This window comes from Chiloscyllium plagiosum, unplaced genomic scaffold, assembly GCF_037043375.1.
Source record: "Chiloscyllium plagiosum isolate Xiang-an unplaced genomic scaffold, Cpla_swu_hap1 HiC_scaffold_4, whole genome shotgun sequence".
Lineage (NCBI taxonomy): Eukaryota > Metazoa > Chordata > Chondrichthyes > Orectolobiformes > Hemiscylliidae > Chiloscyllium > Chiloscyllium plagiosum.
In genome coordinates, this window is record NW_028270142.1 from 17,925,864 (window position 1) to 17,952,220 (window position 26,357).

The 26,357-nt window shown below is 40.0% G+C and overlaps 1 protein-coding gene across 3 annotated transcripts; it reads right to left on the reverse strand.

The window, feature by feature from the left end:
- Positions 1 to 751: 751 nt before the first annotated feature.
- Positions 752 to 25,288, reverse strand: LOC122549378 (uncharacterized). 3 transcript variants are annotated; one of them, XM_043689110.2, is made up of 6 exons: positions 25,185 to 25,249; positions 14,706 to 15,137; positions 13,964 to 14,109; positions 13,791 to 13,874; positions 12,748 to 12,885; positions 752 to 3,710 (listed from the first exon to the last, which is right to left on the reverse strand). In XM_043689110.2, the coding sequence occupies exons 3-6, from the start codon at positions 14,072 to 14,074 to the stop codon at positions 3,558 to 3,560; spliced, it is 486 nt and encodes a 161-aa protein (XP_043545045.2). In that variant the 5' UTR covers positions 14,075 to 14,109; positions 14,706 to 15,137; positions 25,185 to 25,249; the 3' UTR covers positions 752 to 3,557. The 3 variants fall into 3 exon arrangements, with proteins under 3 accessions (XP_043545045.2, XP_087842121.1, XP_043545042.2); XM_087985995.1 differs by lacking the exon at positions 14,706 to 15,137 and having other exon boundaries at positions 25,185 to 25,288; XM_043689107.2 differs by lacking the exons at positions 14,706 to 15,137; positions 25,185 to 25,249 and having other exon boundaries at positions 13,964 to 14,641.
- Between the last annotated feature and the right edge of the window lie 1,069 nt (positions 25,289 to 26,357).

The window sequence follows — 26,357 nt, forward strand, 5'->3', positions numbered from 1 at the left end:
ATCTTCTGAAATGCATACAATAGAGTCTTGTGAAATAGAAGCAAATACAGTTGCTTGCACAGGGACAGTTTGATAAGGTACATCCTTGAGAAATGCTGATAGAAGGCTCCATACCAGGCTGGTCCAAAGTTTGGTATTCATTTTGGGACAGAAGAGAGGGGCCTGACTCACATCAATTCAATGAACACACTTCACAGGAAGTGTTATGAAGAAAGCCTGGAGTCACTTGGACAGGCAGCAGCGATTCCAATTCCTGCAGGACCCACAACATTCAGGGATGGAAGAGAGGATGAATAAAACCCTTAAAAATGCTATACCCGAAAAAACAGCGGAAACAGGAAATGGCTGGGTAGATGTGCTCCCCTGCATTCTGAAGAGACTAAGAGCCACCCCAAATCGGACAACCAACCTAACACCAATCAAATTAATGACAGGAAGGGTCATGAAATTCCTGAAAATATAATAGTAGGAGAGGGCTAAGTTGGAGCCATGAAAAGCCAATGATATGTAGGCAAAAGTGAGGACTGCAGATGCTGGAAACCAGAGTTTAGATCAGAGTGGTGCTGGAAAAGCACAGCAGGTCAGGCAGCATCCGAGGAGCAGGGGAAAAAAAAAATCGACATTTTGGGCAAAAGCCCTTCGTCAGGAATAGAGGATCCTGAGGAATAGAGATCCTGACGAAGGGCTTTTGCCCAAAATGTCGATTATCTTGCTCCTCGGATGCTGCCTGACCTGCTGTACTTTTCCAGCAAAGCTCTGATCTAAACCCCAATGATATGTAGCATAGTTGGATCAGAGGAAGCTACGTCAGGAAGCAGAAGATCAGCAAGGATAAAGGAACTTAGAGTTGAAACTGACTGATCGGGGACAGAGTTCTCGTGCAGGTCACCCACTAACTGTGCTAGGTTTGCCCCAAAATATGTGGGGCCACTTGCCATGATCATGAAGAGTGACTTTTGCGAATCTGTAGACATGAAACATAAAGGCCAGTAGAAATGTTGGTCCCAACTAAAGTTACATAAAGATGATGAATAGTGACCTACCAGGAATGGAAGAATAAATTGGAAAATGTACTGTTTGGAGCCTTGGGAATAAGTTAGTACTGCTAGGGATATGGCACATATTTAGATGGTTTACTAGAAGGGGACAAGCTATTGGAAATTAAGTCCAGATACAAAGGGAAAATACAAATAATGTTGAGGAGATAGAAATGATCAGGATATGGACTATAGCCCCTGGTAGAATGTATTCATCCCATGCAGGAAATGACCCATTCCACTGTCAAAAGGGAATAAATAACAACTGACAGAAACTGACATTAGTTAACGACCAGGTCCCTCTTCTGCTGGAGTTACAGATACCCAGCAGTAAAAGAAAATGAGAATAAACGGGCTATATTAGCTGTGGAGTGTACTGCTAGCATCTGGGAGCTTAGGACAACGGCTTGAAGAAAATAAATTAAGATTGACAAAAGGGACAAGAGACTTTAGAGACTATAGGGCATTGTATAATGTGTCAGATGCATTCCAGGGAATTAAGACTGAAGTAGCGACAAAACATATTTTAATGCTTACGATATATCTGGGCAAAAACATGATGTGTTTACATTGCTCCACAGGCACGCATGTCGAGAAAAGAGACCAAAAAGACAGATGAATGCACTTTTGGAGTCCTGTATGCCCTCCCTTGGATAGCGGACAATGGAATATGAAAGGGGGAAGGTAGCAGTGTGTGGGCATTTTGAGGATATGTAAGTTTTAAGATGTGCCTTGGACGCAGTGAGATGGAAGGGTTTAGGGAGGAAACGTTAGAGTTTTGGATCGATACAACTGCCTAAAGTGAGCGGGGTTTGTTTTGAGGGGAGTAGGATAAAGATGCCAAAGTTTGAGAAATACAGTACTCTTGGAGGGTTTTACAAAGTCAACTACATTTGGAGAACAAGTTTGAAAAACATTATTTCTACTTACCTTCCACATTGCAATACAAAATGCTACTTTTAGATTTTCCCTGCTCTCAAATTCTCACTTGTGTACCTGCCTGACAGAGCAGATCTGCATTCTAACCACAGAGAACACAAGCTGCAACACAGGGGAAATCTGCTGAGTTGTTATTTTAAAAAATACATTTAATTTCTTGTCCTCAATTTTGTGTGCATTCCACAATGTGAAAGGTACTTATGGCTCACATGGTTTCTACGTATTTCTACAAAAGTAATCCTTTATTTAAAAACAAAGCAACACATTGGAACCAAAATAAACAAGTGTCCAATTTTGATTTTCACAAAGCTGCGAAAAAAAAGTTGGCTTAAAATGTATATATTATAATGTCAAAAGCGAGGCAGGGAAGAAATTGCATTTATATACCATCTTTAACAACCTCAAAATGTCCCCAACTGCTTCACTGTCTGAGAATCTTGGGGAAGCCCTGTTTCTGCTCTTCTGGCTGATTATCAACAATAATCTCAAATATTGTGACTCATTGTTTGATAACCATTTTGTTAACACAATCTGTGATCCACTTTGGTTAAGGGCAACTAAGAGGTGTACTGATGGGTAACTGCAGTTTAGGCCTTCATCAAACAAATTGTGAGAGGGTTAAACTTGAGCAGGAATTTAGTAGAATGTGTAAGCACACTATGTAAGAAGTGAGAAAGAATGCCTCACCAATATTCTGTAGACCCAGAGAAGGGACAGAGAGAACAACGGCATCTTGAATCCCAGACAAGTATCTGGTTGCCAATGTGATAGCTTTTCTCAGTTGGCATTGGTTACACTGATCATAGAAAGCTTAAGATCATGAGGGTTTTAACCTGGCTTGGGCACCTTGTGTAATTGGCCAACTCAAATGTAGTAAAGCTGGATGTAATTGATCTCTATAGCCTTTTTTATGGAAAGCAAGTCTATGAGGAGATTCCCAAACATTCCCTAAGATCTCCTTGCACAGATTTTACATAACACGTTGACTGATGCAATGGTACATGAGCATGATTAAGCAATATGTAATAAGAGATCACAATTCTATCCTGACTGCACTCGTAATGCTCATTGTTCAGACATGAGCATTTGTCAAGTCTTACTTACACAAATAAAATATCAACACTGTCGCCCATCAGGATTGTCACTTCAAATCACTTGGAAACTCGAGTTTGAGGAGTTAAAGAGATAATTCTCTTAAATATCTGGAATTCCTACATCAATGAAGTATTTTTCCTGCATAGTCACAGTTATGGATAATGTGACAGTTAATTTATGCCACAACCAACAATGAGGTAATAAGAGAACTCCTCCATTATTCTTCAGCCAATGACACAGGATCTTTCACATCCACTTGAAAGGGCAAAGACTGAGTTTGATGTCTCATTCACTGGCCTGATGTTTGGTCAATTAGGACATGGACTTGCACTTATTGTACTGGCCTTCAATAATGCAGTGATTCAACAGTGCATACCACTAGAGTTGACAAGAATGTATGCAGTTCAAATCAGAATCTAGTCATCAGCACAACTGCAAAAGGTATCCTCTTCATGATTAACACAATGTGTCATAATAAAAAGTTATTCAGATTTCTGTGAGTTTAAATATTTTTTTCCAGCATAAGCTTATATCTGAAATTTTTTCTTTTATTCTTAGAAGCTTCTTTGTTGGGCATTTTGTCTTGCCGTTGATTATTGACGATATTTTGGGTTTCCTGTTGTGATTTTTTCTGTTTTTCTGTCAAAATGTAAACAGAGATTAGATTTGAGCATCTCAATAACAGAAGCACTTTGTTTAATTATTATTCATTTTGGCTCAAAATACACAAAGTTAACAACACACACTGCGTTCTATAACATAGTTTTTATATGCCTACTAAACTATGTAAGTTGGCTAGGTAATATCATCACCAGGGAGTCTCTGGTGAAGCGCTGTTGGTGTGTCCCACCAGAGACTCTCACTGATAATGTTACTGAATAGGGTGATGAAACATCTGAAAACAAATCTTCAAGCTCAGCGAGCAAACTTAGAGACTTATCATCAGCCTGAACTACAAATCTTCTCAAAAAGTGCTAATGACTATTAAATGTGTAGCTTTAGAACAAAAAAAACAATAATACAATTGTTTTATTTCTGTTAAATGTTATGTTGGAATTTTATTGCAGGGTATTTATGGTATTGGCACATACATTTTAAATATTCTATCATCTGAAACATTTTTCCTGTGTTTACTCAGTCAGAATTTTATCTGTTTCTATGAGGTACCCTTCAATGTTTTAAACTTCAGCAAACAGTCATAACTGGTCCAGTCTCTCCTCAGGAGAAAGTGAGGACTGCAGATGTTGGAGATCAGAGCTGAAAAATGTGTTGCTGGAAAAGCGCAGCAGGTCAGGCAGCATCAAAGGAGCAGGAGAATCGACGTTTCAGGTATAAGCCCTTCTTCAGGAATCTTCAGTCTCTCCTCATACAATCAGGGCAAAAGTGAGGACTGCAGATGCTGGAAATCAGAGTTTAGATCAGAGTGGTGCTGGAAAAGCACAGCAGGTCAGGCAGCATCCGAGGAGCAGGAAGATTGACGCTTTGGGCAAAAGCCCTACATCTCCTCAAACATCAGCCCTGCCATCCCAGGTAAGCCTGGTAAGCCTTCATTGTGTTCCCTCCATAGCCAGAACGTACACCCTCAGATAAGGAGATCAAAACTGCACATAAAACTCCATGTGTAGTCTCATAAAATTGCAGCAAGACATCCCTGCTCCTGTACTCAAATCCTCTCACTATGGAGGCCAAAGTTTCCACTGTATTTATCACTGATTGCTGCATCTGCATGTGACTGGTGTACAAGGACACAATGCAACTCCCCCTTTCCCATTCTATTGCCATTCAGGTAATAAGCTGCCTTCCTGTTTTTAACCACCAAGTCCACATTATAGTTCAGCTGCCATGCATGTATCCACTCATTGAACTTGTCAAAAGTCACACTGAAAAATGTCAGCATCCTTTTCACATTTCATCTCTCCCTTGCAGCTTAGCGTCATGATCAAACATTTACTTCCCTCATCATTGCATTCAATTCTAGTCACCACCAGTAAGGACGTGGAAGCTTTGGGGAGGGTGCAGAAGTGGTTTACGAGGATGGCTGCTTGGATTAGAGGCTATAAGGAGAGGCTAGAAAAACTCGGGTTATTGTCTCAGAAGCAGCAGAGGCTGAGGGGAGACTTGGTAGAAGTCTATAAAATTATGAGATGCATAGATAGTATTGACCTTCAGAATTTTTTCAAAATGTCTAATACTAGGGGGCACACACTTAAGGTGAGAGGGAGAAAGTTCAAAGGAGATGTGAGGGGCAAGGTTTTTAAACAGAGATAGGAGGAGTCTGGAACACACTGCCAGGAATGGTGGTGGTGTCAGATACGAAAGGGTGTTTAAGGGACTGTTAGATAAGCACATGAATATGTGAGGAATGGACGGATAAGGACCAAGAGTAGGCAGAGGGATTAGTTTAATTTGGTATCATGTTCAGCAAAACATCATGGGTCAAAGGGCCTGTTCCTGTGCTGTACTGTTTTGTGTTCTATTAATGTGTTGGCAATAGCTGGGATCTAGTCATTGGTTGCCACTCAGAAAATTATGTTCTTATTCCTACTCTTTGCTTTCCATCCAACTTCCAGGGCACTAACCCCCCACCAAATCCTATACATTTTACTTTTAGTTACTAATCTCTTATGTTAGACCTTATTAAAAGCCTTCTGAAGTCCAAATACACGAGATCCATTGGCTCTCCCTTATCAATTCAACTAATTCCGGTAGATTTTATTCACTACAATTTCCTATTTGAAATCCATGCTGACTCAAATAGTGTCACTGTGTTCCAAGTGTTCGGCTATTGAGCCTCTTCGAATGAACCCTAGCATTTTCCTTACTATCAGTGTCAGACTAACCAGTCTTGCAATACCTTGCAAGAACTGTAACAAACATTACATTGGACAAACAGGTGGAAAACTAGCCACCAGGATACATGAACATCACCTAGCCACAAAAAGACATGACCCACTCTCACTAATATCCTTACATACAAATGAGGAAGGACACCACTTCAACTGGGACAACACATCCACCCCAGGATAAACCAGAGACATGCACGAGAATTCCTAGAAGCATGACATTCCAACTGGAACTCTATCAACAAACACATTGAATTGGATCCCATTTATCACCCCCTGAGGAAAAAAAACAAGGAATGGCAACACCACAGGAAATGACATCAACAACCCAAGGAAACCTAAACACAAATGGAAAGCAGGCCATACCACCAGTCTTCATCTGAAGGCTTACTGATTATGTTACCTAGTATGGTGACGAAATGTCTGAAAATGAACCATCCAGCTCAGCAAGCAAACCTACATCCATAACCAATCTATAATTCCGAGGCTTCTCTCTACCTCACTTTTTAAACAATGGGGTTATGTTAGCTACACTCCAATCCATAGGAACTTTTCCAGAGTGTCAGAATTTTGAAAGATTCCAATGTATCCATTATTTCTCGTGCCATTTCTTCAAGTACTCTGAAATGATGATTATCCAGCCCTGGGGATTTCTTGGGGGCCAGATAATCCAATTTAATTCAATCAATATCCCTACTAATTCTGATTTCCTTCATTTACCGAGTGGTCTCCAACATTTTTGGGAGATTATTTGTGTCCTCCTTTGTGAAGGTGGATCCAAAAGTACATATTGGAACTACTCTGCCTTATTTGTTTCTGATGATAACGTTCTCTGGCTTCTGACTGTAAGCGACCTACATTTGTCTTCACTAATCTCTTTCTCTTCACATGCCTATAGAAGCTTTTACCATCAGTTTATATGCTCCCTGCCAACTTACTCTTGTACTCTATTTTGCCCCTCTTCATCAATCCTTTCTCGTACTTTTCTAAAATCTGAACAGCTTCCAATTCTCAAAACCTGTGGATTTTTCTGGCTAATTTGTCTGCCCTTTTCTTGGATCTAAAATTATCCCTAATTATCCTGTTAGCTGTAGTCAGGCCACTTTTCCTGTTTTATTTCAGTCCCATTCCTCCATGCTCCATGTACTCTTTACATGCTGCCATAGCCCATCCACCATTATCCCTTTAAATAACATTCCACAATTTATCAGTTAGTTTGTGCCTCATATCATTCTGATTAAGGAACTTATCTCAGAATCAATGACATCACTCTCCCTTAAAGGAACAATTCGATCATATTATAGTCATTCTCCCCCGAGAAGTCTTGCACATCTTGATTGCCAATTAGGTCTTTCTCACTACTCAACACCCAGTCTGCGATGGTCTTTTCTCCAGTTGGTTCCTCAACATACTGATCCAGAAAACCATTATGGACACATCCCAGGAATTCCACTATGGCAATGTTACTAATTTGATTTGCCCAATCTGTATGCAATTGCAACATGTCATGGAGTCATAGAGATGTACAGCATGGAAACAGACCATTCGGTCAAACTAGTCCATGCCGAACAGATATCCCAACCCAATCTAGTCCCATTTGCCAGCACTTGGCCTGTATCCCTCCAAACACTTCCTATTTATATAACCATCCAGATGTCTTTTAAACATTGTAATTGTACCAGTCTCCATCACTTCCTCTGGCAGCTCATTCCATACATGCACCACCCTTTGTGTGAAAATGTTGCCCCTTAGGTTCTTTTTATATCTTTCGCCTCTCACCCTAAACCTATGCCCTCTAGTTCTGGACTCCCCAACCCCAGGGAAAAGGCTTTGTCTATTTGTCCTATCCATGCCCCTCATGTTTTTCTCAACCTCTAGAAGGTCACCTCTCAGCCTCTGACGCTCCAGGGAAAACAGCCCCAGCCTGTTCAGCCTCTTCCTATAGCTCAAATCCTCCAACCCTAGCAACATCCTTGTAAATCTTTTCTAAGCCCCTTCAGGTTTCACAACATCCTTCAGATAGGAAGGAGATCAGAATTGCATGCAATATTCCAAAAGTGGCCTAACCAATGTCCTGTACAGCCGCAACATAACCTCCAACTCCTATACGCATTCTTCACTATCCTATCTACCTACAACTCTACTTTCAAGGAGCTATGAACCTGCACTCCAAAGTCTCTTTGTTCAGCAACACTCCCTAGGACCTTACTATTAAGTGTATAAGTCCTGCTAAGATTTGCTTTCCCAAAATGCAGCACCTCACATTTATCTAAATGTAAAAGACATCTGGATGGATAACCGAATAGGAAGGGTTTAGATGGATCTGGGCAAAATGCTGCCAAATGGAACTAGATCAACCACTATTGGAGGAAGTTGATGGTCTAGTGGTATTACTGAGAGACTATTAATCCAAAGACCCAGGTAATATTCTGGGGACCTAGGTTCGAATCCTGCCATGGCAGATCGAGGAGTTTGAATTCAATAATTACCTGGAAGTAAGGAGTTAACGGTGACCATGAAATCATTGATGATTGTTGAGAAAAGCCCATCTAGTTCATTATTACCCTTTCGGGCTGGAAATCTGCCGTCCTTACCTGGTCTGGCCGACATGTGACTCCAGACCCACAGTAATATGGCTGACTCTTAAATGCCCTCTGGGCACTTAAGGATGGGCAATAAATGCTACTTTAGCCAATGATGCCCACATCTCATGAACAAATAAAAAAAAACAGTTCAAGATATCTGGTTGACATGGATAAGTTGGAACAAAAGATCTATTTCCATGCTATATCGCTCTATGGCTCTATAAAGTCACCCACAGTTACAGCTGTACCTTTACTGCTTGTGTCTCTAATTTCTTGAATAATGTCTTCTCCAATGTGGCCACTACAGTTAATAGTCTATATATATCCCCCACTAATGACTGAGTTTGCTCAAAAGGTTTCTGGTTAACTGGTGTTTCTGATCAATTGGTTTTGAAATGGAGCACTGTAGTGAAATCAATTATGCAAACCTCTCAAATGTGATGGATAGGGTGGGGCAATGGGTGTTGTCTATTTGGACTTAATTAAAGCTTTTGCCAACATCCCTCATGGTACACTGCTCCAGAAGATTAAGTCACATGGGCTTCACAGTGAGTTGGTAAGTTGGATACAAAATTGGCTTGGTCATAGAAGACAGAAGGTGGTTACGGAGGAGTGATTTTCTGACTGGAAGTCTGTGACCAGTCGTGTTCCACAAGGATCAGTGCTGGGACCCCTATTGTTTGTAATACTTATAAATGATTTTGGATAAAAATGTAGATAGTTTGATTAGTTAATTTGCAGATGACGTGAGAATTGGTGGAATTGTGGATAATGAGGAATATTGTCAAAAGATTCAGCACAATTTAGATCAGTTAGAAAACTGGGCAGAGAATGGCAAATGGAGTTGGAAAAACTTGTATTGTTTTCACTCGAGTACTAGAAGTTGATAGGTCACCTGATAGAAGTATATAAAATTATTAGAGACATGGATAGTCAGGGTCATCTTATCCCCAGGGTGGAAATGTCAAATACAAAGGGGCACAGGTTTAAAGTGAGAGGGGGCAAATATAAAGGAGATGTGCGGGACAAGTATGTTTTTGAAAGCAGTGGGTGATAGGTGCCTGGACTATGCTGCCAAGGCAGATGGTAGAAGCAGATACGATAGCAATGTTTAACAAGCAGTTAGACAGACAGATGAACACGCAGAAAAATAGGATTGAGACCAATTGCAGGCAGATGGGATTAATTTAGAATGGTATCATGGTCAGGAGAGACATGGTGAGCCAAACAGTCCACCCTGTGCTCTATTCTATGTTCTATGGAAGAGCACAGAAGCTCAACCCTAGAAAATTTCCAGGAAAGACCAGAATCTATAACTGAGTTTTAGCCTAACTGCATTTCCAACTCATTTTAAATTATATGCAGGGTTAAACTATTTTCACATATTTAAGAATGCTGCCAAGTAAAAATGTGATGCATCTTATAAAATGCAATTGTACTTGATAAAGGCCTAGAAATTTAGAGGCAATTTGGGAGCATACATAAGTTGACACTGGAAACACGAGAAGTTTTGTAGTCATGTAGATGGATATACTCATGGGATTAATAAATTTTAATATAGTAATTAACAAATTGTTTCAACGTGTCCAAGCAAGGAAGTCTCAGTGGGGAATGAAGAGGTGTGTGGGTAGTAACCACACTAAATGTTCAGATTACTTTATTGAATCATAAGACACTAAAATACCAACTGGAGAGATCAGCTGATTCAAAGTCGGGGTGAAAATTGCTGGGACAATATCACAGTGAAAATACTGTTTATTCTTGGGATGATCAAGCAAAGATTTTTGTCACTCGGGCATTAGTTAAGTCAGCATAGCAAGTTAAGACTGGAACAGCATGTAAACCAGACCAGTTCATGTGACTGATTAAACACAAAAGGAACAGTTGCAACTCTACTAGACTTTCATGATCACGTTTCACTTTTCCAAATTACAACAGTTATCAATTTGTCACAAAAAAATAAAAACACCTCTGGTCTACTAGTGAAGTACCATAATTGTACAATATTATGAGAAGAAAAAAAATGAAGAATTAATAATTGTTAAAACAGGCAATGACTAGGTTGTGCCTGATTAGGAAAGAAAGTGAATTGTAATGGTAGATAAAGATCAATAAAGCCAATCAGCACAGTAGATAGCCTCAATATACAGAGGAAATAAGGAGTTTAATTATCGGAGTACAAATCATGAAAGGTTATCTGGCGACAGGTTTAGCTATTGATCAGTCCCCATCTGGCAAATGGTGTGCATTTACTGTCACCATATCATAGGAAGGATATAACTTCCCTTGAGAGAATACAGAAGTGAGTAACAGATGTTTCCGAGTAACAAGAATTGAAGTTTAAAAAAAATGTAAACACATTGACTTTTTCTCTTCAGGGATAAAAAGAAGGCTTCAAGGAGATATTTAAAAAAAAATGATGTGAATTGACCAAATTGATCTGGGATAGTGCTTACGTAAAATAAAAAGGAAAATTAGGGGAAACATTCTTCCAAGAGGAAATAACACTGTGAAATAAAGAAAGAATTGTGTTTAAAAACACCTCAAATCACTAAGTACCACAAGTAAAAGGTAGGGAAATGTTACCCCTATTTGCTGTTTGCAATGAGGTGGACCAGAAATATCTTTTCTTTTTTTTACAGTGTTGGTTAAAAAGGAAACATTCATCTTCAAAAGAACTGTCCTTCTCTAAATAATGTCATAGGATTTATATTTTCCACCTGTACCATTAGGAGTGTAATATCACATCTAAAGGATAAATACTGAGACTGAGGCTGTTGGCAGTATGGTGCAGCAAGGTACAGAGCTGTGACCACAGCTGTTCACAGTCTATAGCTATTATTTGGATGTGAGAACCACAAATTTGTTGAGGACTCAAAACTAGGTGGGAATCCAAGTTGTAAGAAGAATGCAAGGAGGCTTCAAGGGAACTCAGATAGACTATGTTAATAGGCAAGAACAGAGCAGATGACATGAGTGTGAAGTTATTCACTGGTTAGAAAAAAACACCTCTTAAATGGTGAGAGCTTGAGAAGTGATGATGTCTAAAGGAACCTTGGGTATCCCTACTCATGAGTTATTAAAAGCTAAAATGCAGGTATAGCAAGCAATTAGGAAGGCAAATTGTATGTCAACCTTCACCTCAAGTGGATTTGAGTCTGTAATCATGCAGGGTCTAGGTAGGACCTCACCTGTGTACAGTTTTGTCTCTTCATCCAAAGGAAGATATATTTGGCTTTGAAGGAGTTCAATGGAGGTTTACCAGCTAATCACTTGGATGGTGGGACTATTTTACATGGAGACACTGAGGAAATAAGCCTGTATTCCCTAGAATTGCAAAGAATAAGAAGCGATTTCATTGAAGTTTACAGAACTCTTACAGGATGTGACAAATTTGACATGGATAGAAGGGTTTTCCTGCCTGAAATATCAAGGACCATGTCACATGGTCTTAGACTAAAGGGTCGGCCATTGCAGACGAGATGAGAAAGACTTTTTTTCCAATCAAAGAGGTGAATATCTGAAATTCTCTATCCCAGAGGGCTGTGGAAACTCAATTATCAAGTATGTTTGAAGATAGAAATCAATATAATTTCTAGATATGAATGGCATCAAAGGATAATACAGGAAGTATAAATGAGCAGCCATTATCTAACTGAATGGTGGTACAGTCTCAAAAGGTTCAGAGGCATTTTTCTGTTCGTATGTTTCTACATTCCAAATGGTATAAAGTTTGACAAGTAGCACTTCCTGAATACTGCATTGGGCCCTCAGCCAAGAATATAGAGGGATTTTTTAATTCCACATTCCCAGGCTCATTCATCAGGAGCTGAAATGTGGGCAGACGAGATATGCAGCGTTCTTGCCATTAATTTCCTAGAAGCCCAAAGTTGGGAAATATCTTTCAGTTCTCAACTAAGGCTTGAGCCCATGACCTTCTCAATCAAATTAAAAGTGACACGTTGAAGACGGGGGAAACAAATCGTATAAATTGATTTAAGAGACAATTAGATGAATTTCCAGAGACAATAGCAGTAGATGCAATGCTAAGACAGCTAGGTTTAAAGGCATGTTTGCCTCACAAAGCAAAATATTCCTCTGCTGTGGCATAAAGACCCAGAGCAAAGTATTTAATCCCATTAAATATTGCATCCTTAACATCATATAAAGGTATCTAAATCTATTTAGATGTAAGAAAACTGAGACTAATTTGATAAAACATGATGTGACCAAATCTTACTGACATACCTTTTGATGATCACAACTACATCTCAATGTTTTTTCAGTTCGCTTGGATAAGATTATTATCTCCTGATTAAAGTCAAAGTTATATTGCTTAGAAATATAAAGCACCGAACACGTCAAGCGGTGGACTGAGGGAATTTCCTAAAATGAAGCACAATTTTGAATATATTAACAATAAGTGTTTAACACTATGTAAATGAATGGGAAATAGAATATTATCAAATGGTGTGATTACTCTGCTGTTTATCTGAACTCAATACTGTAGAGCTTTAATTATTGCATCACAAGATATTTGGATGAAGACTATCCTTAAGTCCACATTGTGCTTATTCTTCTGGAACACTAATTTTATCATCTTTATTGTAACATTTAGCTTTTTCTATCATGAATGCAGAGTCAAACACAATTGCTGGGAAAAAATTCAAGCTCTCAATCAACATCTATGTCCGTTGTTTGACAACTGTACTGATGTTCTGTGTTTCAAGGACAATTTTTGCAGGTATACACAAGGTGTTAAACTGAAGAACTCCAGTGACAACCAGAATTGCATAGAGTATTTCAGCTAGTAGAATCAAAAATTGAAACACTTCACTTAAGGATCCTATGAGAGGGTGTGAGTAACAAACAATCTACATAGCTGCCTTAAGCAATTACACAACTGTGAGAGTTTCAATCTTCTTATAAGTTTCATCCAAATGCAACAGGAAGTTAGAGCTAAATATTCTGACATTACCTTATTTAAATACTTCAAACTGACTGACAGAAGATGGCATCCACACAGCAATGAAAATTGAGAAGCACTAATTGTAAGCTCAATAAGTCCATCTGAAAATATATCTAGATTCTTAATTTCGATTCATAATTTTGTTGGTAGTAGGATTATTATCTTTCAACATTAAACTCTAATTACTTAGACAAGCTTTCTCAATATTAAACTAAAAGTTTTAAGTACACAAAGGGGCAATGATTGGTCATATTTGCAGTGATTTGTTTATCGAGATTAGACTGAAAATGTGATGCATGTGCAACACTTGAAATCAACTTACCTTTCCATTAAGGCAAGGAAAAGGATTTGATTTCTGTGGTTTTCTGCAGTTGTTGTTATTACTTTTGGTAGCCAAAAGTTCTAACTGAAGAAAAAGAGATATTTAATGAAAATTACTGTAGCAGTTGCAGTAATTATAACAAGCTAAATTCATATAATTGTTTTGTTCCTTACCAAGTGTTGCAAATCTTGAAATATAACATTCTGGAAGTCATTCATTACTTCAGTCATATTTAAGTTTTTGTTCTTACAAGGAAGTGCAACGTTTGGGATCAGAAGAATCATCAGGGGAGGTATACCAAGGATACACCTAAAGAAAACTGAATTACAGTAAAAAGCATTCAAAATGTGATTGCAACCTTGTTGAATAGTTAACATTTTGTTATGCGCACGCTTTTTTGTCACACTGAATATATGTGCAAGCTGTTAAACATTGACACAATTAGCTATATTAATCTTGAAAAACCAAATACCTCAAACTATACATTGGCACCAGATGAACTCTGACAGAGTATATGAAAATAATTGTGGGGAGAATTAAAACTGAAGAACATAAAATCTTTGGATGCAACTCAAATCAGTGATTTCTTTTGTGTTACGTTGATATGATCATTTTCCTAGAATGTAATAATGCAGATAGAGACTGTTATGAAAAGGAACCAGTGGGCTTAAAAAGGAAAAAACATGTTGTATGATACTCAGTGGAAATTACCATCGCTGACCCCTACAATATCAACATCCTGTGGGTTATCATTGACCAGAAAATAAACTTATAGCCAAATACAGTGACTAAATGAATATGCCTGAGCCTTGGAATCCTGCAGCAAGTATTTCACCTCCTGCCCCTATCTACTAAGCACAAGTCAGGATTTGACATCCCACTTGTCTAGACGAGAGCAGCTCCAACAATACTCACGAAGCTTGACACCATCCAAGGGAAAGCAGTCTACTTGATTGGCACCATGTCCATAAACAGCCGCTCCCTCTACCACCGACCCTCAGTAGCAGTAGTATGTGCCATCTACAAGACGTACTACAAAAAGTCACCAAGGCTTCTTGCACGGCACAAACCAAAACCACAATCACTATCTAGAAGAGCATGGGAACACCATCAAAAGCAAGCTCCCTCCAAGTCATTCACCATCCCGACTTTGAAGGATATTTGCTTTCCTTCACTCTTGCTCAGTCAAAATCGAGGAAGCCCCTCCCTGACAGCATTGTTTTTCTTTCACTTCGAGGCTGCATTGTGGGTCTACACCAAATGGATTGCGGCTGTCCAGGAAGGCATCTTCAAGGAGAATTAGGGATGAGTAATAAATGCTAGTCTGGCTAGCAAAGTCCGCGTCCCCTGAATGAATAAGAAAAGAAGCAACACATGTTTATCACTAATCTTTGTCAGCACTTTGGTTTCTAATTAATCAATTATATCATTAGTTCATCTAACTTGGTAACAACGTGCAGCAGCACAGCAGAAATGAAGGAAAGAATACTTTGCTCATACTTCTCTAGTCTATACTTTTGTGATGGAGTAAATGGGTAACCTGCGAATGAAGCTTCAAATCTATTGTGCTTCTACCAATACTACCTTAATCTGCACAGGGGCTGTCCACCTCGAGCACATGATGTTATTTCCATCAGGTTCACTTGAGCTGGCATCACCATTAGAGAATATATTGTAGGGCTATTGTGATGCAGTGGTAGTATCCATAATCTCTGAGCTAGGAGGCCTGAGTTTAAGTCCCATCTTGCTCCTGTTTTATGGAGTAGCTTCTCTGAACAGGCTGATTCCAATATATTTAGAAAGTAGATTCATCATTAGCCGTTATCTGGTATAATGACTGTGACACACTCACTTGAACATGCCACTTCACAAATTTAAAACTCTGATAATAACATTGTTTTCTTTACCAAAATATCAAATGGAAATGTTGTCAGGGGCAACCATGGGTTTACTGAACTGCTCAATTAATGACTGGATACAACAATGGGACTCAGTCTACTAACTAGCTCGGTGAACGTTACGAAGAGCTAGTCCATTTGCCGGCACATGGCTTTGGTGGCATGGTTGTAGTGTCCCTGCCTCTGAGTAAGGAGGTCTGATTCAAGTCCCACCAGCTCCAGAGGGGTATCCTACCATCTCTAAATAAGCTAACTTTTAATGAAAATGAAAATAAAACTCACTGCAGTTGTGATATCTGCTGCTGACTCTAATATGATTAATAAATATCAAGACATCTTTTTACAGAACATACTGAGGAAATCCAAGGATACAGCCTTCCTAAATGGAGTGCTAGAATACAGCTAAATGTCATTAGACTAATAATCCAGAACCAGGTTGATTTTCTGAGAATGTGTTTTCGAATCTCACCACGTTAGAAGGTGATGTTTGAATTCAGTAAACTTTGACATAAAAAGCAAGATTAATAGCAACCATGTAATCTCTGTTGATTGTCATAAATAAAACCACCTACTTGCATCATATGGCTCTTGTGGCCTCCTCTATATTGGGGAGACAGGCCGCCTACTTGTGGAACGTTTCAGAGAACATCTCTGGGACACCCGGACCAACCAACCCAATCATCCCGTGGCTGAACACTTTAACTCCCCCTCCCACTCCACCAAGGCCATGCAGGTCCTTGGCCTCCTCCTTTGCCAGACTATGGCAACACGACGCCTGGAGGAAGAGCGCCTCATCTTCCACCTAGGAACCCTCCAACCACAAGGGATGAATGCAGATTTCTCCAGCTTCCTCATTTCCCCTCCCCCCACCTTATCTCAGTCCCAATCCTCGGACTCAGCACTGCCTTCTTGACCTGCAATCTTCTTCCCGACCTCTCCGCCCCCACCCCCTCTCCGGCCTACCACCCTCACCTTAACCTCCTTCCACATATTGCATTCCCAATGCCCCTCCCCCAAGACCCTCCTCCCCACCTTTTATCTTAGCCTGCTTGGCACACCCTCCTCATTCTTGAAGAAGGGCTTATGCCCGAAACATCGATTCTCCTGCTCCTTGGATGCTGCCTGACCTGCTGCAGTTTCCAGCAACACATTTTTCAGCTCTGAGGCAGAAGGCCTGGATTCAAGTCCCACTTGTTCTGACATCTTTGAACAGGCTAATTAAAAATATCTATGAAAATCTCCTTCTTAATTGTGTTATATCATGGTGCACTTTTGAATTTATCATTCAACGTATCCCAGTCGTCCAGTAAAGAATCATCTGCAGAAATTCAGTTAAAGATGTCAGTCTTTAAATAGTCAAAACAATTCCTGGAAGCAGATGATGGGAAAGAGCAACTCAGTGAATTTTAATCCAATATTGGGGCGTCAAGCATTCTTCTAAAAGAACCATAATTATTACATGGATGCTAAAGTAATTTCCACTTCTGGACTGAGATTCAACCTCAAGATCACTCAAGTATTTTATTTAATTATATCTGATATTAGTTTTCACCCATGCTTTACTCTGAAGCCCTTTCAAATATTAATTTCTTCACAAATGTAGTATCAACATAATATGTACGTGAACAAAATTATTATCTTCCCTGTGACAGGTGATTAGCTCATTGGCCTGAAGCCTCAGTATGTCTCTCTACATTCCTTTCCAATAAAAGGGTTATATTTGCTTCTTTTCAGTCTAATGGAATCTTTCCCAAATCTAGCAATTTTGAAAAATTAAATCCAAGTATCTCACCACCTCAGACTAATGATATAAATCCCCACAATGGGGGCGAGTGGTGAAATTTGAATTCAAGAAAAGCCTGCAATAAAACAGAACTCGAGCAGAAAGTAAGGACTGCAGATGCTGGAGATCAGAGCTGAAAATGTGTTGCTGGAAAAGCGCAGCAGGTCAGGCAGCATCCAAGGAACAGGAGAATCGACGTTTCGGGCATAAGCAGGGATAAAACAGAACTCACCAATGACAAATATGAAATCAGTGTAGTTTGCTGCCAAAAAGAAACACATATCTGGTCCACTAATGGCCTTTGAGGAAAGAAATCTGCAATCCTTATCTGTCCTGGTCGATATGCGACTCCAGGCATATAGCAATGTGGCTGACATGCAAATACCTTCTGGATAATTAAGAATAGAAATAAATGCTGCCCTAGTCAATGACATCCATATCTCATGAATGAATACCTTTTCACAAAACAGGTTTTAAGACCCTAGGTAAAATCTACCAGTACACAGGGATTTATAAGCATCCAGCTCCAACAACTTATTTAATGTTACTTCTCTGATAACTATAATTTTCTTAAGTTCATTCCTCCTTTTCATTTCCTGAGTTCTGGAAGATTACTTGTATCCTCTGTAGTGAAGACCAGTGCAAAATACCTTATCAATTCATCAGCCATCTTCTTATTTTCGATATGTTCACCAAATTCACTTTGTAATGGGCCAACATTCATTTTGTTAATTATTTTCTTTATTATCAATAGAAACTCAATATCTGACTTTATACTTCCAGCTAGCTTTCTCTCATACTATTTCCTTACAGTCATAGAGACATACAGCTTGGAAATAGACCCTTTAGTCCAACTTGTCCATGCCAAACAGGTATCCTATCTACTCCTATTTGCCAGTATTTGGCCCATATTCCTAAACCCTTCCTATTCATATACTCATCCAGATTCCTTTTAACTATTGTAATTATACCAGCCTTCACCACTTCCTTCACCACCCTCTGCATGAAAAGATGCCCCTTTAAACCCTTTTAAGTCTTTCCCCTCTCACCTTAAACATATGTCCTCTAGTTTAGGATACCCCCATCCTGGGAAAAAAAAACCTTGTTTATTTACCTTATCAATGCCCCTCATGATTTAAAAACCCTCTATAAAGATCACCCCTCAGTTCTGACACTCCAGGGAAATTAGCCCCTACCTATTCAAATCTCTCCCTATAGCTCAAATCCTCCAACCCTGGCAACATCTTTGTAATTTGTTTCTGAACCCTTTCAAATTTCACATCTATCTCATAGGAAGGAGACCAGAATTGCACGTAGTGGTCCAATTGTGGCCTAACCAATGACCACACAACTCCAGTACTCAATACTCTGACAAGTAAAGGAAAGCATACCAAACACCTTCTTCACTATCCTATCTATCTGCAACTCTACTTTCAAGGAGCTATGAACCTGCACTCCAAGGTCTCTTTGTTCAGCAACACTCCCCAGTGTATAAGTCCTTCTTAATCCTTTCATCATTTTTTGTTTTATTTTAATATATTCTATGTTCTGACCTATCATCCATCTTTATGCAATTGTGATTTATTTCCTTTAAATTTGATACAATCTTTACCTTTTTTTATTTATAGATGCTGTGTCATTCCTTTGGAATTTTTTTTCTCATTAGAATACATCTATTGTTAATTCTAAATATCCTCTTAAATGTGTGTCACTGCATCGCTGTTGATTTATCCCTTTACCTGCCATGTCAATTCACTCAAGCAAGCTCAGCTTTCCTGTCCACACATAATGGCCTTTATTCAAGTTTAAAATTCTAGTCTTGGGCCCATTCTTCTCTTCCTCAAAGTGAATGTAAAATTCAATTATATTAAATTACTTACAGTGACGAAACAGGCCCTTCAGCCCAACAAGTCCACACCAACCCACCACCCACGCTGACCTATTCCCCTACGCCTAACACTACGTGCAATTTTAGCACCTAACCTGCACATTTTTGGACTGTGGGAGGAAACCAGAGCAAACCCACACAGACACGGGGAGAATGTGCAAACTCCACACAGTCAGTCGCCTGAGGCAGGAATTGAACCTGGGTCTCTCACGCTGTGAGGCAGCAGTGCTAACCACTGTGCCACCATGCCGCCCACAATAATCATTTCTTTTTCAGAGTGCCTTCAGTGTGAGATCATTGTCTGCTATACTGAAAGCCTGAACAAAGTTCTTCAACTCATGATTGTTCTCGATTGGATGTTAAATTCCCAGATGTGATGGGATGAAGTGGCTACCCTTCTTTAATTACCCATCCTATTAGTTGATTGCAACAAGATTAATTTCAAAGGAAGTCCCTTCCCATGTGGATACCTTTCTCTCACCTCACACAATCATATGTTATAAAAAGAGTCAATTTAACCAGGCTTCCTTGAGTTCACACAAGATGAGAATATTTGTTACTAAACTGGAGAAGGATTAGTAATGCCACACATATTCATACAGATTAGAAATAATATTAGAAACAAAAGGATAAAAGCTTTCAAAAAAAATTGTCTCGGAATTATTTGCGAAGCCAATAGTTAAATAATGGAGGTTATTGATAGCAGTGACCTTAATAATTGAATGTTTGTCACATGATCAGCTTGCAGATCAGTTGAAATTCTATAGATCAGACAAGATTCTATAAATCAGACTCCTTTCAATCATTCCTGAAGAAGGTCTTATGCCCGAAACGTCGATTCTCTTGCTTCTTGGATGCTGCCTGACCGGCTGCGCTTTTCCAGCAACACATTTTTCAGCTCCTTTCAATCCTTATTGGGTTCAAGATTATAGAGAGCCTTTTTTTACCCTGTTTCTCTCTTGGTCTGGCTGCTAGCTAACTACTAGCATTCTCGTTCACAGAGTGAGAGAAGTCTGTTTGCCTGCAACAAAGGAGAGACTAGGGGATAGTCTTTGACTGCAAACATTACAGCATGATTAAGATCAAATCCATGTTAATACACATGAAAATACTAAGTCCAATGAGCACACTCCAGTAGAGTTGAAACTAGCTTTATAAACTCTCTGCTGGTCAGAGTCACACCTGGCACATAGGTAGATTTTCGTGTTTGTTGAAGGTCAGTTATTAGATTAGATTAGATTAGATTACTTACAGTGTGGAAACAGGCCCTTCGGCCCAACAAGTCCACACCGACCCGCCGAAGCGCAACCCACCCATACCTCTACCTAACACTACGGGCAATTTAACATGGCCAATTCACCTAACCTGCACATCTTTGTGACTGTGGGAGGAAACCGGAGCACCCGGAGGAAACCCACGCAGACACGGGGAGAACGTGCAAACTCCACACAGTCAGTCGCCTGAGGCGGGAATTGAACTCGTGTCTCTAGCGCTGTGAGGCAGCAGTGCTAGCCACTGTGCCACCGTGCCGCCCACCTGAGTTATCTCAGGTCCAGAACATCACTAAAGTGTCCTAGGCCCAATCATCTTCATCTGCTTCATTAACAAACTTCCCTCCCTCCATCATAATGTCAGACATGGGCATGTTCGCCAAAGAGTGGCTCAGTGGTTAGCACTGCTGCCTCACAGTGCCAGGGACCCGGGTTCAATTCCATCCTCAGACGACTGTGTGTGGAGTTTGCATATTCTCACCGTATCTGCATGGATTTCCTCTCTCAGTCCAAGGATGGCAGGTTAAGTGAACTGGCTATGCCAAATTGCTCATAGTGTAGGTTAGATGGATTAACCATGGGAAACACAGGGTAGGCGGGGGACTGGATGTTTCTCAGAGGGTTGGTGTGGACTCAATAGGCTAAGTGGCCTGCTCCCATTCTATATTGATTCTATGATTGTGCATTTAGCACCATTTGCAACTCTTCAGATAATGAAGCTGCCCATGTTCAAATGCAATGAGAACTGGACAGTATCCAGGCTTGGACTAACAAGCAACATTCATGCCCCACAAATGCCAGGCTATGACCATCACCAATAAAAGACAATCTAACCACTTCCCCGGACATTTAATTGAATCCCCCTCTATCAACATCTTGGGGGTTACCATTGACCAGAAACTCAATTAGACTTGCCACATAAAAACATTGGATACAACAGCAGGTCAGGGGCTAGGAACACTGCACCTTCTGACTCCCCAAAGCCTGTCTATCATCTACAAGGCACAAGTCATGAGTGTGATGGAATACTCCCCACTTGCCTGGATAGGAACAGCTCCAGCAACACTTAAGGAGCTTGACTCCACCCAGGACAAAGCAGCCCATTTGATTGGCACCACATCCATAAGCATCCACTCCCTCCATCAGTGACGTTCAGTAGCAGCGGGGTGTACTATCTACAGGAATCACTGCAGAAAATCACCAAAGATGCTCAGACAGTACCTTCCAAACCCACAAGCACTTTCATTTAGAAGGACGAGGGCAACAGATATATAGAAACATCACCACCTTCAAGATCCCCTCCAAGCCACTCCAAGCCACTCATCATTCTGACTTGGAAGTAGATCTCTGCTCCATCAGTGTCGATAGACCAAAATCCATGTATTCCCTCCCTAATGGCATTGTGGATCAACCCACAGCAGGTGGCCTGTGATTCAAGAAGGCAGCTCACCACCACCTTCTCAAGGATTAAAGGAAACCCTTTTTCTTGTGTATTATTCAAAGAGATTTTAAAAATGTGCCTTCAGTTTGAGACATAAAGCACAGGAGCTTGTTAGCCCCTTATATTTAGTAGTCATGAGAGATCACAAACCAGTTTCTTTTGAAGTGCCTCTCCACCCTCTGAAGGGTTATTTGGAATCCCCTTCAGATCTATAGGTATACCATTCTATGGGCCTTCTCTCTAGCCAGTCAATTAGTTTACATCCATGGCCAATTGGCTGTACCTTCCTTAAAAATCACATTCTGGAATTAAGAGTTAAATAAATGTCTGCAGTACTTTGTGGTTTTGACCTGTGGTCATGACATGTCTCATTGCACAATAGCAGATTTAGTATATCCTACTTTCTGGTTGGCTCCAGAATATACTGTTCTAATAAACTGTCCCAAAGACAACACATAATCTTAGCTACCTTTACCCATCTGACTCTTCCAATCTGTCTGTAGGTTAAAATTGCCCATGATAATTACCATATCTTTCTGACAACACCCATTATTTCTTCCCTTATATTCCATCTGAATGTGTGGTTAATGTGTGAGGTTCTGCATGCTTCTCTCTTTGCAGTTCTTGCCTTCAACATTATTTACCTGTACCCAAACTGATTCAGTGTCCATTGTGCTACTACATCAATAATTAACTGAGTCACGCATACAGTTCACCTGACAGGGCCCAAAAATCTAATTGTACCTACTTGATTTCCATTCATTTTCCACTTAATTTTACAGCACTGTCTCTACTCCACTTCCTTTGACATTTGATTCCATACCTTTACCACTCCCTTTGTAAAGGTGTTAAATCTGAACTGACTGCACACCTTCTTTCTAACTAATCAATAAGGTCTGGTTGCTTTGCCTGATAATTTCTTGCATTGAAGCAAGCGGCTATCAGGTTACAACAAAAGGTCTATCAAACTTGCTCCTTCTCTGAATGATGCATCCAAACACTAGTGACAGGCATTTAAAACTTGTAATCTCTAACCCAAACAGAGGGCATTAACCCATGCAGGATTTCTCAGTGACCCAAAATATTCGAATAAATTCCTTTTAAAGTATACTCTTCTCCCTCTCTCAAACTATCAACAATAAGCATTTTATAATTCAACTACAGCAAAACCAGATCTTTAACTCTAGCCTGATGTATTCTACCACAGCACCACTCTCTGACTGGATGTTGTGAATTTTAACCAGTTATCTCAAATTACTTCACTGAACTTGATTGTCAGTGTACCATATGATAGAAGGCTTGAGTTTAGAGTTAATAACAATTAACTTGAGTCTGGGCAAATAAATTCCATATAAAAATGGTGCAGCCTAAATGGAGAGATGATTTTGTCATATTTAAATGTGGATTCAAACTCAGAATTGCATATCAGCAAGAATGCACAAGTCAAACAAATTATGAAATCTGATCCTAACAAGTTTATTTAATAAGTATGCAGCATGTCTTCGTCACTTTAGTTGTGTTAAAGAATTCTAAGACTTGACTCCTCCGACGAAAGATGCTGGAATTGACTGCACAGTGATGGCTTGTTGGGGGAAAAGAAATGTACAGGATTAAAATAATACTATAGATTAGGGGAATTATCTGATTTAATACAACTGTAAAGTCGAGCATCAGATTTTCAATGTCAGGATACTTTTTTGGAGTCTAAAGCTTGAAAATTAGCTCTCTGATTACTTACATATCAATACAAGAATTACACCAAATTTTACGGTGTATAAAAATGCATTTGAGAATCTGATCTGTACAATATAGAAAGAAAAGGATGTAAAATTGTATGTAACAGAGAAGGAGACCATTGAGCTTCTGCTGGTTGTCTGACAGTTACCTAATTAGTTCCACACCTGCTTCTTGCCAGGTCTACTTTTCCAGCGACACAAGTCCATAAGACATAGGGAGCAGAGGTAAGCCATTCTGCCCATCAGGTCTACTTACCATTTAATGGGATCATGGCTGATCTAATAATCCACAGATGCACTTTCCTGTACGTATATACACACCCACACCCACATCAGGGAATGCAAGGCAGGTGATCAAAACTCGCTGCTTGAAAACCGTACACCAGAATCTACCGAGTCGGTACTCCCAAGATACTGACCAGACGCGTCACCTTCAAAAAAAGTAACTTTCTGCAAAATTGGAGGCAGTGTATCCGATTTACTGATGTGGAACATCAGACTGAAATAACCGTTAGTCAAGTAACATTTCCGCTTTTAACTCAATTGTTTCAGTCATTTGGGAATTACCAATTTTCAAGTGAGCGAATTGTAGTGTTATTGTTTTAATTGGGGTGGTTCAAATGTAAAACCCAGTTTGCAATCTGTAAATTAACGCGGTTCCTGCAAATACTCAGTACAGTCTCAGCACAGTCCAATTTCTTGTGTTCCAGGTCCATTTCCAAACCTTTCAACAAACAGATAAAAAGATGCCTTCCTTTCTCCATCCACCTCATTAGCTTCAGGTCCCTGAATGGGGTTATTTTACACAGTCACTCGAGCTGCTGTGTTAAAGAGGGGCACATTCCGTCTGAACCCCCACCCCCATTAATTACCTTCATCCTTCAGATAAATAGTATGCTCCACCCCCCCCCCCCCCCGCTGTCGTGTACGAGAAAAGTTCAGGAGGGACAAAGCTCAACTTTGGCTAAATATTACCGATTAATACGAGAAAAGTTCAGGAGGGACAACGCTCAACTTTGGCTAAATATTACCGATTAAATTTGGGGATATTCGCCCTGGAACTGGATGAAGACTCTTGGTCTCCAGTTTTAAGCAGGTGCCTTTAAAGATCACCGGGAAAGCGGGGTCCACAGTTCTCTCCCGGTGGACCGCAGCAGCGCATTCTCAGGGGAAAAGGCCTCCTACCTCTATCCCAGGCGGTCATCTCTGGCTCCTGATCCACATGAGAGCTGGTTGTTTGCAGCGAATCCGTCTCTATTCCTGTCCTACCTTGAGTGCGGGACCACAGGGAACCCATGCATAAGAAAGCAGTCACTTCTTATCATTAACTAGTACATGGCTGTCATCAAAGCTCCCATGCACTGTACTTCCACTTACCATTTGTCATTTTATTCTGAGTCACCAGGGAATGAAGGAAATCCCGATCATGACGAATGTCAGAGCCCAGACTGAGGCGCTTCCTGATGAAGGGATCTCCAACATTCCCCGCCTTCCGCACACACACTTTGGAGTCATCAGTGAATATTGGGATTGGTGCCAAGAGTAGCCGCCACGCAGTCTCGGACTTGCTAATTACTTTCACTTTCAGTCTGTCCACAGTCGCTCATTCCTAATTCACACTCTCACACTTTCCAAACTTTGTTTAAAACTCACAACAACCACCAGGTTACAGTCCAACAGGTTAATTTTGGAAGTACTAGCTTTCAGAACACTGAGCCTTCATCAGGTAGCTATGGAGCAGGACCAGAAGACACAGAATTTATAGCAGATTACAGTGTCAGGCAACTGAAATGATATATTGAACCAACCTAGATTGCTGTTAAGTCTTTCATCTTTTAGAATGGGCTGCAGATTTCAGTTCATTGATATGTAATTCTTTCAAGTCACATGCTCGAGATAACTTAAGGTTTTATATTAAAAAGAGACATCTCAGCTCAAACAATGCATTAAAGGTGTGAGGTTAGAGTCTGTCTGTATGCCCGTCTTGAGTCAGACTGGTTCTATTTCCAAAACAGGAATTTATAAAATATTAATAGATTGACTGCCTGAAGATTGGGCACGTAGCCGTCCCTTATAGGTCTTCTCTCTTACACATACATCAACAATTTGGGGACCCTTATTCTTCACTCCTTCAAGCCCCTTGCTATTTTTAACAAGATTTTGAATACGTATTTATGACGGGTGCTAAGTATGAGTCTTTGGAAGATATTGTATCACCAAGGTTGTGTAGAGCAGGTGGTTGGCAGTCTCTTGCTTGGAAGGACTGTGGCTGTCTTTTCTCATGCATTCAAGATTGTATTTATCAAACAATTAAAGTGAATGCTACAGAACTGAAAATACTCACACAACCTTATTGATAGCTATTCAGAGGTTTGCGTACTGTCATGATTAGTTCTAATCACATGCTTTTTCTGCCACATTATCTAATTAACATAATGAATAAAAAATGATCTTTGCAAAGTAATTGTTTTGAAATGGTCTTTCAAAGGCAGATGTGTTTATTTAAAATGACGAGAAGTAAAACTATCTTCAACAGAGTTAAAAATCACA

Coding starts and splice junctions, on each gene's coding strand:
- LOC122549378 (XM_043689107.2), bottom strand. CDS start 14,167: ATGTTAACTATTCAACAAGGTTGCAATCACATTTTGAATGCTTTTTAC. Junction 12,886..13,790: donor TTCCTTGCCTTAATGGAAAG/GTAAGTTGATTT, acceptor GCTTCATTTTAG/GAAATTCCCTCAGTCCACCG. Junction 3,711..12,747: donor GTAGTTGTGATCATCAAAAG/GTATGTCAGTAA, acceptor ACATTTTGACAG/AAAAACAGAAAAAATCACAA.